At 40.6% G+C, this 17,535-nt stretch overlaps 1 protein-coding gene across 5 annotated transcripts in view; it reads left to right on the top strand.

The window, feature by feature from the left end:
- Positions 1–17,535, top strand: part of KIF13B (kinesin family member 13B) — a 133,276-nt gene that overhangs the window by 107,467 nt on the left and 8,274 nt on the right. For 4 of the 5 annotated variants that reach the window (XM_075144841.1, XM_075144840.1, XM_075144842.1 and 1 more), the window contains 4 exons: positions 1,561–1,678; positions 3,248–3,381; positions 12,303–12,365; positions 13,930–14,953. In XM_075144841.1, coding sequence (XP_075000942.1) covers positions 1,561–1,678; positions 3,248–3,381; positions 12,303–12,365; positions 13,930–14,953 — 1,339 coding nt within the window. Of the gene's footprint in view, positions 1–1,560; positions 1,679–3,247; positions 3,382–12,302; positions 12,366–13,929; positions 14,954–15,172; positions 15,234–17,535 lie in introns of all 5 variants that reach the window. The other variant, XM_075144843.1, reaches the window with a different exon arrangement.

Here is a 17,535-nt window from a genome sequence, read left to right as displayed (position 1 = left end):
GATACAATACAATCCAGACAAGTTCAGATGTTGTACCAACCGTAGCATAACTCTTTACCAGACGTGGGATCAGAGTTCAATTTGTACCGGTTTGGCTGCACCATCCTGTCTTTGCAACCTCTATTTCTGGAAAGGTGAAACTTTGCAAGCCTGTACTCCTGACGGCACTCTGCTACCTGAACAGGACGACTTTTCCACAAGACATTGAGACTTGTTGTAGCATTTAAGCCCAGATTCTTTTGACCCATAGACTCTTAAATTGATATTGAATTGCCTTAAGGTCTCCTATAAATTAAGTAAATTAGCACCATATAGCTTTATTAGAGCCTGCTCTTTAGCCGTGCAAAGGAGCCTCTTCAACAGGCATTGCGAGGGTGCCTGTATCAGAAGTTTGCAGGACAACCACATGGATTTCAGTGCCTACTTTCAGCTCTGCACACCTCACGTGGGGCTCGATTTGGTGAAGCAATATACTGTCTTGTATCCGCATGAAACTTTCTGCAGAGACACCCTCTGGCCAGTCACTTAGTGTAATCATTGCGGACAAATCTGTAAATGGTTTTACATACCGAGATGATAGAGTTAGGAAAAAACGGTTTGGCCACATAGATTCTTGACGCTTGTGCACTGCTGTGAAATACTAGCTCGGAGATTCTCTCTGTTAGCCAAGACACTTTGTCATTGAGCCAGTTTCTGACCCTTAAGGTTGAGATGAAAGATGCAAAACCACAGTGGACCTTTGTAAAAGTGAGAGAAATCGCACCCCACATGTAGAATGGGATCCATGTGAAAACCCAGCTAGAGAATCCTGGGACCTTGGGAAGGCAGATGGCCTACTGCCTTCTTGGTCACTGTTTCTTCCTACCTCGTCTACACTCAGGCTCTGAAAATCGTGTTTCATCTTCACTAACCATGTCAAAACTCTAACCTGTCTTTACTTAATCTTTTTCTTGGTTCCTGGTATCTGCAGCTTGTTGTCATGTATTCCATCTCCCTCTTTTCCAGGCTGTTAAAAAAAAATGGCACTACCACAGTTGTTTCCTCTTGATCCGATCCACTCATCCATTATCTGACCCTAGGCACTAACATCCAGCCTTTAAGTCTAAGGTCATGTTTCTTTTCTTGTTCACAGCTCTCTCTGTCCTCATCCCTTCTCTCTGACACTCTATATCCACATTTCACTTGTGACCACTTCCTAAGCAGTTACACAAAATATTTAGGAATTTGGGGCGGACAGTACTATTTTATTTTCACCTGGCTGTAACTTTTCCCCTGGGTGTAACTTCCAAAACACAGCTGTGCAATTGAGAGAACTATTATAGCTTTAAGATCTGTAAGTAGACTTTTTATGTGCCTTGGTGCTGATGGGAGCTGAGGGTGCTTATCTCTGCAGGACTGGGCGTTTCAACTAAAAGTGCCTCTGGGGAAGGGTCTTTCCTCAGTTCTGTGCATTCTGAACTTTGCAAAGGGGCAGCGCAGGCTGGCATGCTATGTAAGTATTGTACTCTTGCTGGTGTGCTAACTTTGAAAAATACCTTTTTTTTTTTCTCCCTTACCTAGGGCCGATGGGAGAGTCAGCAAGATGTATCCCAAGGTGCCACAAATTCCAGTAGAGGCATTAGTCCATCTCGTACCTCTCTGCCGGGCTCTGGGCAGCAAAACCACTCTCCTGATCCAGGTAAGAGCTCTCCTAAAGCTAAAAAAACTTTCCTAAAAATGGAGTGAAGTTACCCCAGCTCCTGAACGTCAGATAAAGCTGAGCTGCTTTCAGAGATGCGGAGAAATTTCTTCTCCAGAGCAACGTTCATGCGGTTCCCTCTATGTGAATATTTAGCAGTTGTGGCGAAGCTACTCAGACTCTAGGCTATTCCAACCAGCCTTTCCTTTAACTCTGTTACTAGTTCTGCTAAATGCCACATGGTTAAAGTTGTCTGAGCTTTAACAAGAGCTCAATTTCTAAATTGAGAGCTCAATTTCTAAAGCCAAAAGTTAGCTGGGCTCAGAAAGTGCTATTTATTATGTGAATAAACCAGCTGTACTGGTTTAACCCAGTCGGCAACCAAGCACGACACAGCTGCTCGCTCACTCCCCCCCAGTGGGATGGGGATGGGGGAGAAAATTGGAAGGGCAAAAGTAAGAAAACTTGTGAGTTGAGATAAGAACAGTTTAATAGTTTAAATAAAATATAGTAATAATAAATTGTAATGAAAAGGAAAACAAAAGAAAAAAAAAGAGAGAGGAACAAAACCCAGGAAAAACAAGTAATGCAACTGCTCACCACCCGCCCACTGACGACCAGGCAGTCCCTGAGCAGCGATCGCTGCCCCCCGGCCAACTCCCCCCAGCTTATATACTGAGCATGACGTCATACGGTATGGAATATCCCTTTGGCCAGTTTGGGTCAGCTGTCCTGGCTGTGCTCCCTCCCAGCTTCTTGTGCCCCTCCTCGCTGGCAGAGCATGGGAAGCTGAAAAGTCCTTGACTTAGTGTAAGCTCTGCTTAGCAACAACTGAAACATCAGTGTGTTATCACATTGTTCTCACGCTAAACCCAAACCACAGCACTGTACCACCTACTAGGAGGAAAATTAACTCTATCCCAGCCAGAACCAGGACACCAGCAAAGACAATAAGGCTGCTAATGTTTTAGAAAATAAGCAGCACTGGAATGGGATGGATTATTTTGCAGCTGATGTGCCTAATGTGTAACTGAGGGTGCAGAGATACATAGTAGTGATATTTTGTATGTCTAACTAGGTTTTCTCAAGGGGGGGGAGTAGTGTAGAAAAAATGGCAGTATGAGTAAGGAGAGTTGAATGCTCCTAACTTTTTTCCTTTTCTTAACTTGGGTCTTCTCACCTTTTATTTCTAGTAAGTTTTGTAATTGTTGTTAAAATTGTGTGCTGTATGGACATCCTTTTTCAATTTTGCTTCTTGGTTCTTTTTTTTTTTTCCTGCTTCTGCAAGTTATAAAGCATTTTATGTTTCCAATTGCAAACAACAAGCTTTTTCACAGTCTGTGTACTGAGGCCACAGATTAAGACCTACCCAAATTCATATGTCCCTTTCAAGGGAGTAGAAAGCACTCAGTGTTTTTCCCTGGCTAATGGTTTGACCACCGGAAGATGTCATCTTAGACTAAAATGGTAACGGTTTTGTAATGTTTTTTTAGGGTGTTTTAGGTTGGGTTTTTTTTTTTTTCTTTTCCCCAAAGGATAACTGTTATCATTTTTTACTTTTTCCAACAGGTATTGGTAGCCTTGCTGCTTCCTATCTGAATCCTGTAAAGTCCTTTGTGCCTCAGATGCCAAAGCTACTGAAGTCTCTCTTTCCTGTTAGAGATGAGAAAAAGGGCAGGCAGACCTCTCCCCTTGCACAGCAGGTAAAAAATTAAATCGAATAGGCTATGCAGTAATATTGGTGAGTGCTGCTAGACTTGCTGGCAAAGTGCTATTTTATATGTTGTTGCAGTGCAAACCAAGCTTTTAGTCATAGTAAAGCCTTGTGATGCATTTCCTCTCCGTTCTGTCCAGAGCTAGTGAAGCTGTTTAAACTTATTGATACACTCAGCCCACTTGGCTTTTTAAAAGTGCCAAGTACGCTACCAGCGTGATTTATGGTAATACCACTTGCAGCAACAATAGTAAAATTTATGAAGTGCACTTAGTGTTGTTTGTGTATTGCCAAGTGGAAAATGTAATTCTATTTTTAATTCATTATTTCATACACCATTCCCCCTGCCCCTTGCCCCAGCTCACGTCACCTTTTACCATCTTCTGCTATGTACTTTGGACAGTTGCTTTTGTTCATTCTCTTATCTATTCCACATGTCAGAGAAGCATTTGATTTTTTTTCTTTTTTTGGATGCTGTGCTGCAAAACTCCAGATGTGGCTTCTGTGCTCTGAGCAGTAGCTAACGCACGGTCAAGCAGACTAGAAAAAACTACTGTCTTTTTAAAAAAAAAAACAGATGAAATACAGAATCCCATTATAAATAACATTTTATCCTTTATTTGAGAGTAGTTTATTTATAAAGGAGTAGTTCTGTATCGTGTAAGTCTGGAAGATTTAAAAAACTGTTATGAAGATAAACCTGGAGCCAGATCTCACTTGTTGAAGTTTGTGGAAGTCCATTCTGTCCATGCTCACTCTGCTGTCTTCTTGTTCACTTGTCTGGAGTTCTGGAAGCACATTACCTGTTAACTTAGACCTTTCCATACCTCTTCACATGCAGACAAATGTTTTAAAGGATATCTTTTTCAAAACAAAGCAAAACAAATCCTAAAATCCCCAAGCAACTATTTTTTGTGATTGGATCCAGACATTCTGTTCCGTTGTTTGCTACGACTGAACTTGCCGTTATAAGAATGTCTGAGGATTACAGGAAGTTCTGTCATTGTAGAAGTACAGTGAAATATTAAATAGATAAATAGACCAAAAATAAATACACTAGCACTTAAATATTTTTAAAAGTAACTTATGACAGACCTAGCACAAATAAAAGTAAGGCGAATTCAAAATATTTTTAGTTTGACTGTGGTTTTATTCTCTACAAAATAATAAAAGAAGCAAATTTTACTCCCAAATCTTACCTAATTTAATGCTTTACATTTTCATGTTGCCTTTTGCTTACAACAGCCTTAGTGTCGAGTCTGGAATTGTATAACCTTACTCATCTATGAAATTTAGAGAATTAAAATTAAGACAGTGGCTTTCTTAAAGGTATTCGGGTAGCGAAAGATGCAAATAGGTGCTCTTTACAATTGCAGTGAGAGCCTTTCACAACTTCTTGAATTCGTACTGAATCAATGAGAGCTGAGATTACAAACGAGGCCTAATTTCCTGCCTCTAGTCTAACCACCTGTTCCCACTCTCTCCTACTGTTCAAGATCAGTCTTGTATTATTTGTCTTGAAGTCAGTTTTTAAACTACAAAGACATCTATTTAAAGAGATTTTAATTTATATTATGGATTACTATGGAAACTCAAGTAATCAGATCATGATCACAACAATTTTTAAAAGGAGGGAAAATGCTATTTGTGCTTTGTTTTAAAAAAAATAAAAGCTAGTATATTAAGAGGAGTGCGTGATGTTTTCACGTTGGTTGCATTGGAGAGCGACCTAAAAGCTTTTCCGTGACCGCTGGATCTGTATAATAAAATGAAATCTTAAAATTATTTGCTACTTTTGTAATAGAACAAGTCAACTGTATTGCAAATACACCTCACTGGTTTCAGAGGTTTATAGATATTCTCCGCAGCTCTATCAGTAAGGAAACAGGGCTGCTTCACTCCTGTTAGCAATCCCAGTACACAGACGAGAGAGCAAAAATTTAGAGAACTGCTACAGAATTAGCTACAGCTTCTTCTGTGCAGCACAAAAAATAAATACATGCTGTTGTAGCGAGACTGGCTTTAAGATCATAAATATCATGTCTCATAATCTTTCTTGCTGTTTCTTTATAATGGCCTGATGATGCAAATGTGGCCAGAAGAATTTAAATGGTGGCGGTGAGGAATGGCTGTTGTATTCAGTGGATGATGGGGCTGCTGTGGGGGTCAGTGTTTGGCAATCAGCTTTAGCACCTTATCGCTAACCTGCCAGAGAGAGACAGCAAGCTAGTAATTCTTGCATAATTGTAGTAAACTACGCAATAGAGAGGACAGAAAAAATGATATTTCTGAGTCTCAGAAAATACAGAACAATGCATCTTAGTTCTGTGGAAGAATAAAACTTCAATACACAGTGGCAGGGGACATAAATGAATGTGCAAGGTGAGAGTAGGAGGTAAACTACAAAAAGTGTAAGGGGGAGGCGAAGCCAAAAAGATTTTTTTGGCTGTAATTGCAAAGGAATCTGACCCCTAGCCGGGAACTGATGGACTTCTGTTGCCGTAAACAACAAATTGGGAGAGCTAGGTTCAGAAATAGAAATGACTAAAGGAATGCTTTACAAAGCAAATGGAAAGATCGAAATCATCCTTTCCTGGCTAAAAGCAAACGAGCAGATATGTAATAACAGGTTTTTTGAACATAAATACCAAAAAGCTAAGTGGATCAGTTCATTACTTTTTCCTCGTTCATCAAACAACTACAGTGAAAGAGAATTTCCAAAGTTATGTCAAGCTCCCTTTTCAGTGCATATTTGTTACATTATTTGAGAGTACTTAATTATCTAATGTCATTAAAACCCGTTCTAGAAAAATGCTGGTGAACCATCTTGAACTACATGGCTGGCCCAGCTGTTGTATTAAATCCCCAATATGTTACAGTCAGATTATCAGGGTTAGATGGCTGTACATCTCTGCAAAAAGCATCGGATTTGTTTTGTTGCGCCCTGTAAGCAGGGTCTTATGGCTAAGTTGATTTTAGTGCTTTTGAGCATCACTTCCAAGGGAGCAGTACTTAACCTTTTTCCAAGTTTATAACTGAAGTTAGTTCATTATGACCAAGCAGCTCTCCGAGTGGATGCGTTACCGAATCGCTGATTCTGTGCGAGTAAACAGAAGATGGAGTTCTGATCACTCGTTCTGAAAATACTTTTTTTTTTTTTATTTTAGCAGCTTTTTATTTCAATCACACGCCGTTTCTTAGGCTGGCATCAACCTTAAAGTAAGAGAGCACGTACAAAAGTTAACTTAACAAAATGGTCTTTCCCGGTGCTGTTTTTGTTTATAGTCAGTGGTTGCCTGAGTTTCAAAAATGCAGAGACATTCCAGTCAAGGTGGTGGCAGCTAACGAAATTGCTGTCTTTGACCTTCTGATGCAAGTTTAGTAACTAATCTGGAGAATAATGAACCGCAATTAATGAAATCTGCTCTCGTATTCAAGTGTGTTTCTCAGACAGCACATAAAATAATTGAAAGAACTTCCTGCTCTCTAATTAGTTAGATTGAATTAATTTGGCATAATAGGATTCTTTATGTAACTAGCAGAGCGGCTTCCGATGAAGCTGTTTATGTACCTAAAAGATTGGTTTCTGATGAAGCTGTTTATATACTTTTAAGTTAGAAAATGCCTATTTTCTCCATTATCTGATGCCTTTAAATTAATTGCCAGTAGTCTGTAAATAAAAAAAGCCAACAATTTAAACCTTTTTGGATTGCTGGAATTGCTTTTTATTTTCCTAGTCTGTTCTTTAAAAAGCTTAGTACCGCAGCGTGCAAGATTTAAAGCCTTACCAAACCTTATTGCTGATGGGGAAAAGTTTAAAATACTTGTGTAAAATATGCAGGTGGATGGAGAATCAGACTTTCATCTATGTGTGTTTAATTATATTATGTACATGCTCTTGAAGCTTGTCTTTTTTATTAACATCCTGAGGCTTTCATAGTGTGCACCAAGCAGAATTACTGTTCTTTACCTTATGACCCTGTTGATCTCCAGGAACTGCCCGTGTAATTACATTTTAGGGCATCATTGGGTGCTGACATTAAAAATGTACATATTAAATTTCAGTTTCTGTTTTTTTGACATTGCTGTGGCAGAAGCACATTCCTCTGACCAATGTGCATTTGGTAAGTGGATTTTGGTCACCTTCATACTCTAGAACCTTGTCGGATGCTCAAATGTCTTTTTGTTAGCACATGGCTTAAATGAGAGATCTTGAGTCACAGCTATGTTAAAAAAAAAGAACAAACTATTTGAATTTCCATACGCTAATGTAATTTGGTTTTGTTTTGTGGTATAGAAATGCAGACATATGGCACATGGAGAGGGCAGCTCTCAATTTTTTCTCTTTTACCTTCTGATGCAGACATAGTAATTAATCTTAAAAAATAATGAAATGCAGTTAATGAAAAGCTATCTAAATAGACAAAAGCCTTTTTCTGGCGGTGCATTAAAAAATAACAGTTTCATGGATGTGCATGGTGCATAGTATAATTGCTAGAACTGACATTCCTTAATCAAATGTAAATAATATGGCCTCAGAGAACCTTCTTTAAAATCTTGAAGGCTTTTTTCAGAGTTTCAAATAAAGAATCATTTGGATGCTATAATCGGCATAGCTCGACAGATCGTCTGTGGCCAGCTGAGCTCAATGTGTCTAGTTCTTGTGACTGAGTTGTTAGTGTTTTGATTTCTTTCTGAGTTCAGTTTTCGCTATCATCCTCATACAAATAGTATTTAATGAGAATAAGTATGGAGAACTGGCTTTTAAAGTTCTTAGAGCAAACCACTGAAACTTCTTTATGAACTAACTTGAAAATGGTTATGAATTATCCCTTTAAATCTGCCCGGAACTAGGAATGAAGTAATTTAACTGCATAGAAAACGGTTAATTTTGCATAAAGTATATTAGAAATGTGGAATTCAAAAGTATTATTACAGGCTGAAATGTTTCACATATGGAAGGAGGAATAAGAGGGGTTTGTTTGGGTTAATATTTAAATGGACAGTGTCTTTAGAGAAGAAAGCAAACAAACACCAAAAAAACAAACTAACTTGTACTGGGTTTCAGATCTCCTTTTGGAATGCAGGAGATTTTATATTTGAATGATTAATGACTTTTAAATTATTTTAAAATTGAGGGCAGAGAGGGTATGGTTGGGGGGACCTTTTTAAGATGGATTCAGCTTTTTTGGCTGTGTACTAGGGGATTCAGAATTCTTACTGCATTGCTGTGTATGTCTTGTGAAAGTATTTTATTCCTAGTGCTCAAAACTGATTTAAATCTACATTTAATGAAGCAACTGTTACGCCCTGCTGCAGAAGTTTCCAATAGCTGCTTTTAAATGCTGATGTGAACATAATACTGTCAGTGTGACAGTCCTTGAGCTCCGTCACTCCTGTCTGTGGATGGTAAAGCACAGACAAGAGCAGTGGAAGTTTTCTGATAATGCCCTTTTAGAATTGCCTCAGCTATGACCTTGGCTAGACCATTTCTGGAGCTTGGAGGATAATTCTTGTACGCGCTGGCCCAGTCTGTTCTGTTAACTGCCACTGAACTTTCTGCGTATTGGGTCTTAACGTTGAAGGATTTTCATCCAGTGACACGAAGTCAAAAAGCTTTGTACTGAAGTCATCAGTCACCATTGTCAGAGGCATTTTACAAAATGTTTAATGACATAGAAATACCAAACGTGTTTTTCTGAGCTCATTGAAGAGGTTGCCATTATATATATGTAATATATGGTATGAAAAAGAGTTCATTTAGGATTAATTTTGGGGCCTCTGTAAGTGGGGTGAGATACACATTTGCTTTTCCTGTTCAAGCTCACCAACATTCCAGGTTGGTCTCCAGATTACGCTAATCATTAGTAACTACATGGCTTTTGGTCACCTCAAAGTATGTGTGAACGGACCTCTCATCTGACCAGAAAATACGCACTCTTAGAAATCCTTATAAACTCACTGCACAGAGCAGCAGCTCTTAGGAAAAAGACAGTTTTTGTTCTACAAAGATTCAAAGATGCTTTAAAGTGAATTGCTTTCATGTTCTCTCTTGCTCTGTATTTTGTCAGCTTGGTTGAAGACATTGTGCCAAAAATTATCACTGTAAAAGGGTCATGTTTTGCCGTTGGGTAAATATATATGTCTAGTTTAGTAGTCACTATCTACAAATGTTTAATGGCAGAATTTGGCTCTCAATTCAGAAATATTTTTCATCCAGTAAATGTCTTCACAGATAGTCAAATACATTGTTTTCAGTATCCCCCCCAAGTAACTTGACTACATTTCATGACAGAGATTTGTTTTAGTACCCTTGCTACCCCAGTGAGGCCGTTTCTGCCCATCTGTTTTGTGTCAACACCAAAGCTGGGCAAGTGCCACTTCTCATAATTGCTTTTTTCTCCATGTTTTTCTAAACATTGCTTGGCAAAGTTATTGTAGTTTTGAGATTTGTCATCCTTTCAGGAGGCGAACCTGATGAGGAGTGATTAAAGTGTAACGGTTTTCTTTCTTTTGCTATTTGATATCAACTCGATTTTCAGATTTCATGGATTTACAGGCTGTAAGACTGAAGGTTGTTGAGAGATAAAAAACCCAAACAAACACTTTCCTCTGTTTATTTGTTTTAAAGGAAGAAAAGGAAATCAAAGGAACTGAGAAATATCTTTAAATACTTTTTCTTATTCCAATTGTCAGTGCTTGTCTCTGGATAATAATGCTACACCTCAGAGCACTTCCCAGAAACGGCAGGTATACTGGGAGAAAATGGGGCGAAAAGATCAAGTTGTGTTATGGTGCCAGTGTGAGAGCCTGGAGCTGGCTTTAGCTCCTGGTACCGGGTCTGCTGGAAAAGGCTGTTTCCCCTGCTGTGTCAGAGACAAACAGTAGCGTGGAAGCAACAAGGACTGTCCTTTGCACAACCTTTCCGAGATGCCAAAATGCAGTGCTTTTAGCATTGGACCATGGAGATATTTAACTAGGATAATTTGAATTCAAGAGCCTTGGCTTCTCACTGAGGTTCAGCTGCACCTCTGCGAAAGGTTTAAAGTGGTGTGTAAGTGCCTGCCTAGGGATTAGCCCTAATGCCTTGTGACTACAGATATTTTTTTCATTAAAAGGTGATATTTAATAGCTTGGCTTTGCGCTCCCAAGATGGACTAACCCATGGTTCATAGATGGTTGAAGAGGAGAGAGTAAGTGTTCTGCCAAATACTCTGCTCCCTTAACACCGTGATAAGTTTCTATTAAACCTAAAATTTGCAGGGTTTTCTCATAAGAAAGTTAATCCCTCGCCTCTCTAGTCTTTGTTAAGTGAAACACTTGGCTGTTATGACAATCAAGTTACCCTTGCATGTCTGAGTTGATACTTCAGGACGAGTCAAAGTACTTGCGCACCTCATTCCTCTAAGCTATCTCTGGACTCGGTCACAAGTCAGTGCTACAGTTGTTTTCAGGTTAATACTTTTGCCTTAGAAGATTGCCACTTTATTCCAAAGGAAGCTGAAGTTCTGGAGTACGAGGTGTCTGAAAACCACTGGATCACGAGCCCTAAAGCTGTGTTTGTTTTTAGACTTCATTGATTTGTTCTGATTTGGGTCACCATCTGCTTCCTGGAGCCCCAGTGCATGTCCTAGTAAGGATCTCAAAATGCAAATACCTTGTGCATCCGAAATAGAGCCAGTTTGCTCTGAACCCCACTTCAGTGGTGTACTTTCAATTAGCAGGTTTAATGATAAGCAAACCCCTCCTCTCCTGCTTTCTTTTATTGAACTGAAGCTTTAAAGTGTTAAAAAAATTTATTTTGATCCACTGTGAACCTGTTGGGGTTGTTGTCCGTGTTTTGTCTTTTTATTTACCTTGAACAACCGTGGTTTTATTTAATGCCTGGCAATCTCTGTATAAATAATAGCTGTGCTTTTCCCCTATATTTATTTCTTTTCAGGGCAGGATTAGTCATATTCCTGCTTTACTGTACTTAGAAAGGATGCAAGAGAAGAGTACGTTACTCTTCAGCTGGAAAGTTTCAGTTCTTTAAACAGATTGTCGAATTCTGGAAATAGCTGTCTCAGAGATGAACACTGCCTGCATATTTCTACAGAAGGAGTTCTCAAGTCCCTTGGAGGAAAAAAAAAAAAAAAGAAAAGAAAAAAGCAGAGTGCTCCCAAATTGTATAATATGTCGCCCTTAAAGGGTTCCTTGAAAGTGTGACCTGAAGTGTCACAGTTTGCTGTTACAGTCTTAGGAGAGTGATTATTTCAAATCTTTAAAATAAAAACCTGAATACAGAGCAAGTGAGGGACATTTTTTTGTCAAAGCCTTCATATCAAACCCCATGCTATAAAAGAGAAGATACTGTTGAAACGCAGAAGTGGTCCTTCTACACAGGACCGGTATATTGTGATTAGCAAATGCCATGTGTGGTCTTCCCTCTAGCAGGCAGTGGTGATGCCCTCTTTGAAAAGAGGATGCACAGATCTTGTTTCTGGCTGCCTTTTTGAGTTAAAGCGAACAACGCTAAAATCTGAACTGAATTAAGATACTGGAGATGGAGAAAGAGTTTTGGAGAGGGACTGAAGCTGAGGATTTCACTAGCCAGACCAGCGCGACCTCAGACCTCTTTGTCATCTGGTGGGTCAGTGGTCTGTCTTTGACCGACTGCATACAAGAAAACTTTGTACGCTGTGAATTTGTACTTGTAACTGCTTATGGGCTAAAATTCAGGGATGTCTTGGTTAAGGTTTTTACCCCTTCAGTGTATGTCATCAGAATGCAGTAAATAGCAATGCTCCGACTTTTCATGATAAAAGTTTGTTTGTGATTCCAAAATTTCAAATATAAGTTTTAATGTTTACCAGTTTGACAATATTTAATCCTTTAAGTGAATGATGCTCTGTTTTTTCATTCCTGCAGGCTGTCCCAAGAATTATGGTTCAGTCTGCCAGTGTTGATGCCAGTGCTGCAAGGATAAAACAGGTAAGCACATCCCAGGATGTGACGATACAATTTTCTTATTCACAGGCCTGGAAACCAGAGGTGGCAAAAGCAACTGATGGGATAGCTGCTTAAAACCTGTGCACTTCTACTGTTGCTTCACTGTGAGACAATTAAATGCAGTGTGTGTGGCTGTGTTTTCTTAGGTCCTGGTAAAATCTCCCCTTGTATTGCTGGTTACACTTTTATATTTGAAAGCCTGGTTAATCATATGATTGCATTAGCAGTTAACTAGCTAAAATTTAGCTGTTTTGCTGCTTTAAAAGGCAAATTGCTGGGCTCTGACGCTTTCTATAAACAGAACGTGTCTGTTATTCTGAGTGTTGAGCTTCATTCTCAATTTTACATTTCAAGCCGATTCATGATATCAGTGTGAAAAAAAGGCTCTTGCTAAGCTGGAGAGAAAATAGACCCTATGATCTCCCACAGTTCAGCAGAACTTCAGTCTTATGAATAGCAAATCAGCTTTCTCCCACTGTGCTTTTATTGTCTTAGCAAAATGTGTGTTATCTGAACACTTAAAAGGGAAAGCCCAAAGAAAGAGCAGAGCTCCAGAGTCCACGTGTACACCACCCTCTCCATAGAAAAGCTAAAAATATGTCTTTAATCCACAGGAATATTTCAAAAAACTTTTCTGGTTTAATTTTCTGTTGAAATCACTTAGCAATAGCAAGCTAGCCTTTGGTTCTGAAATTCCTGTCATTCAATCAAATCCCTCTTTCTTCAAATGCTGCTTACGTTTCCAGTAGAAAAGGCACTTCAGAATGAGGTGAAAATCTTGTAGTTTGGGACATTTAACCACTAGATGGGATAAACCACAAAATTCTGAACAGTAAACAAAAATGTACACCTGAGAGTTAAGATATGTATAAATTTGCTGTCCTCCAACCACTTTTTTTTTCCCCTTCATATTAGCAGCCTCCTCCCTCCCTCCCCAAGAGATTTAGAGACATCCTAATCTTTTAGAGTACATGTGCTGGCAAAAGATATTGATCTATCAGATTTAGTAAACTTTACAGCCAAGAAATACATCACTAAAATGGGCTGTTAATCTCATGAGGTGCAGTTAATTTCATACTCTGAAAGCGTGTGGTGCTGGCAGCACTGAGGTGGGAATGGCATTTGGAAACGGGGACATAAATGACAGTTTAGTTGGAGAGGCATGATTTATCAATCCTGAGAGTTAAGCCAAATAACTGTGAGAGACTTATAGATCATGGCTGTTTCACATTTCATATAAATCCTGCTATTCAAACAGCAAATGACCATTCCTGTAATATAAATAATTTTTCAGTAAATATTGGGGAACGTATTTCTTTCAGTCGACACTTTTCTTATTGATGGAAGAAATGAGCTGACAATCCTACCAATCCTACCAGTTTGCAAAGCTGACTTCAGATCAGCTTGCATCTTTTGGAGATTGCAGCTACACAGGGATTTAGATAAGCTGGAGGCCTTAGTCCTTCCCAGAGGCCTTGTATCTGTCCTTTTAGCCCAGATACTTTGGATAACAGAGCTCCGCAGTCCCTATCCTCTTCTGTTTCAGATTAACCAAGAGGAAGTAGGGAAACAGCCATTCCAAACTGCAGTGCAGACGTCTGAGACGGACAAGAGTCCGGAAAAGACACCCAAAGTGCCTTTGCAGCAGCCCGCAGGAGACACCCAGGCGCAGGACTCCCAGGAAGGACCTCCAAGTCCTCTGAGCGAAGCCTCCAGTGGGTACTTCTCGCATAGTGTCTCGACAGCCACCCTCTCTGAAGCCCTTGCGGCAGGAGGTGATGCTGTGGCTCAGCCAGGCGGTCAAACGCCTGCAACGAGCGACTTCCCAGCTCCCGCTGTGGCTCAGGGCTCTTCTTCTGACATGCCAGGACACTCGGACAGTTCTTCAGAAAGCTGTCTCAGTACTAAGAGAGAGAGTCTACCCGCCTTCAGCCTTCAAAGTACTCACGCAAGACCTAAAGACAGCACTGAAGTGAATGGAAATGACGCTTTGAAATCAAAATCTTGCGCATCTCCTGTGACTCAAAGTGAGCAGGCAAATGATGCCTCTGTAGCCACTGATGCAAAAACCTTCCTTTCTACCTCCACTCCAAAGAAGGAGTTGTTATCCAAACAATCAATGGAGTCAGCAGGACAAGCTAGGAAAAAAGAAATGGCTTCTGGGGCTTCAGAACTGGGGTTTCCCAAACCACAGATTCTTCCCGACCAGTTGTCCCAGCCTGGCATTGCAGCCTCCCCCTTCAAAATCCAGAAAGTCAAGACATCAGAGCTGAAGTCCTTTACAAGCATGCTGGGGACAGATCCCACGTGTTCACTAAACGCAGAAGAGCAGCAAGAAGGAGAAAAGAGCACGTCCGCTGCCATTGGACTGAGCCGTAATGGATCAGAGATTGCAGAAGAAAAACTGGAGGTGATTTCTGACTCCGAAGATGCCAATGAAATTCCTGAGTGGCTGAAAGAGGGAGAGTATGTCACAGTTGGCGCAAATAAGATGGGCACCGTTAGATATATTGGGCCCACAGACTTTCAAGAGGGAACATGGGTTGGTGTCGAACTGGATTTACCTTCAGGTAAAATATGATCTAGAGCGGGTGTAAAGCAGACAGCATGTCAGAGTTTGCAGTGTTCATTTTAATGCTGCTTTTTGATGAGGGGGGGTTTCATTAGCCATTACTGGGTGCATTTTGAGAAGGGAAATATAAAAGATCTTTCCCTGCTGTAATCTTTTTCCAGTCTGCCTTTGTAAACCTACTCTCGCTGACCTCTGACTGAATTGTGTCCCTTTTCAGTTGTTTCATTGGCTTCTTACAATGGAGGTAGGAACCAGGATTGCTTTTACAGTGCAGCTCGGTAAGTATGTAGTTGCAGGAGACAGCCCTTGTGTCCAAATAGTTCTCTTCTGGGCTTCTGCTCTGAGAATAAGGCTGTCCAAAGCGCAGTAGGAGTTGCGGGATGCAAAGGAGCAAAGGAACATTGAGGCTAAATAAGTTGCAAATCTCTTAACAGGTTACCTAGTCTCTCACAAGCTATTTTAAAATAAGCTGTAAAATTGCAAAAGAGTGTGTGTGTGTGTGTGTGTGTCTGTGTGTATATATACCTATATGTGTGAAAACCATACATTGACACCAGGATATACAGATGATTGAAGGTTTTTCAGCTTCTCATTTGTCGTTCCTGTCTGACTCTTACCTACAACTGTAGGCCTCCTAGAATTTAGGCTCCAATACACACCTTTTGGAAACCGGGGTGCTGCGCCTGGGGAGGCTCTGTTCATATGTGCCGTTGCAGCATGATGTGGAAAAACAGTGACTTCAGCACAAGATGAAAGAGAGATGATGGCTGGCATTTATTCTCTGCTGGAAGCCCCAGGCTTCCTAACTCCTTTCCTCTGGAGGTCATGTCCACTTTCATGGGACTCGTTTTCTCCAAGAGTAGGCGGGATTGGGGGAAGGCAGGGTGCGCTAGTGGAAAATTCAAGAGAGAAGCAGTAGATACTGCTGCCTTTGATAGTGAGAGGGTTTGGTTTACCAAGGGCACGTAAAGCTCCTTATTTAAATCCTTTTAACCGAGCTCTAGCATTCCAAGTCTGCAGTGCAGGCTCTGTTTGGTGAATCAGCACGTCCCAGGGAGTTGCCTACGCTCGTCTCTGCTGCACTCTTCCCTGGGATTGGAGCCGTTCACCGAGATAAGTACTGTGTCAAGGATCCAGAACTCCCATTAAATGAGCAGTTATCTTCCCTGCACATGGTTTGCTCATAAAAGCTAAACTGGACGGCGTATTTTTAGCTGGTTTCAGAAAACTCTCTGGAGTTTGCCATCCTGAAAAGCAAACTGCAGCTCTAATCCCTTTGAAAGTTGTAGACCCGATTCTCAGTCCTGAATTCATGCCTTATTTACAGATTCATTTCAATTTTGGAAAGTCACCTTCCCTCCCTGTCTGGCTACTCTACTCCACAGCGCTAACTCTGGTAAGCTGTTTGCACGTACCTGGTAAGCATCAGCTTCACTGTCCGTGGAAGAGTCGAACGGCTACGAGATTTTTGGTCTGTTGAGGACTCAACTGCAGATCTTACCAGATCTTTTTTTTCCCTTCTGTGTCCATAAGGACTAAGTCCCTGACTTGTTGGAGCATAACTGGCTTCTAACACATCTGGAAATACAGTCACAAACTTGTATCTTTGTCACATTACAAACAGGGGTGGAAGTCCTTGGCCATGTGAGGGTATATTGGACCCAACGCGGTAATGGTGGTAGAGAGAAGGAAACGCCCGTAAAACAAAAGGGGTGACCTTATGTCATTTAAAGCGCTGTTGTATCTTTTTTGCATTCCCTTTACAGATGGGAGCGGTCTCTGTCCCGGTACCCAGAACAGTGATCGTGAGAATTTTAAATGATCTAAAGGGAGAAATAGAAAGATCTCAACAGCATCAGTGTAAAGAAATTATTCTTTCTGTTCTGTGGAGGCTTTATGACATGGAAGCAGTAACTCTGTTCAACTTCACACTCTCATCACACCAGAAAACCAAAAGCTCTTTTAAATGTCTTTTGTCCTTCCTTCCTGGTAGTTTGCTAATCCATCTATTGCTGAAGTGATTATTTAACGCTTCTGGTGAAATTAAAGAATACCCCTGAATAGCAAGTGGGGAGGAAGAATAAGGTGGAGTGTCCCATTCAGAGTACCTGTCTCCGTGTGATGGCTTTGCTGGTGTTCGGCAGTGAAGCGTACTGGTGTCACTGGAGCACAAGCCTGCAGCTAGAGCCACCTGAATCAAGTCCAGCCTCCTGCTGTCACAGGCAGCTGCTTCCTCTAATCTTATAATTTTATCAAGTTCAGATATAAAACCAGCTGTTGTTTTTTTAATCTTCAGTCCTGAAGGCTACCCCCACTTCTCTTCTCCTCTGGTAGTTGGAAGACTTGTCTTTACATCAATAAGTGTATGGATCTTCAGATCTCTTTGCTCTCCTACCAGATTTGTCATCTGGTGCCCATTGTGCTCTCTCCTCCTGGGTGTTTACCTTCACAGTGTATTTACAGGGAACAGTCATTTTCCCCCTCAGCATTTTCTTCTTGCTTTCTTCTTCTGGTGTCCTAGTAGCACACCACATGCACAGAATAAAAGCCATTTTGTCTATCGTCTTTCTTTCTCTTCTT

This window comes from Calonectris borealis, chromosome 3 (assembly GCF_964195595.1).
Source record: "Calonectris borealis chromosome 3, bCalBor7.hap1.2, whole genome shotgun sequence".
Classification (NCBI taxonomy): domain Eukaryota; kingdom Metazoa; phylum Chordata; class Aves; order Procellariiformes; family Procellariidae; genus Calonectris; species Calonectris borealis.
The sequence above is the reverse complement of the archived record's forward strand: the minus strand, read 5'-3'. Positions and strand labels throughout refer to the sequence as shown.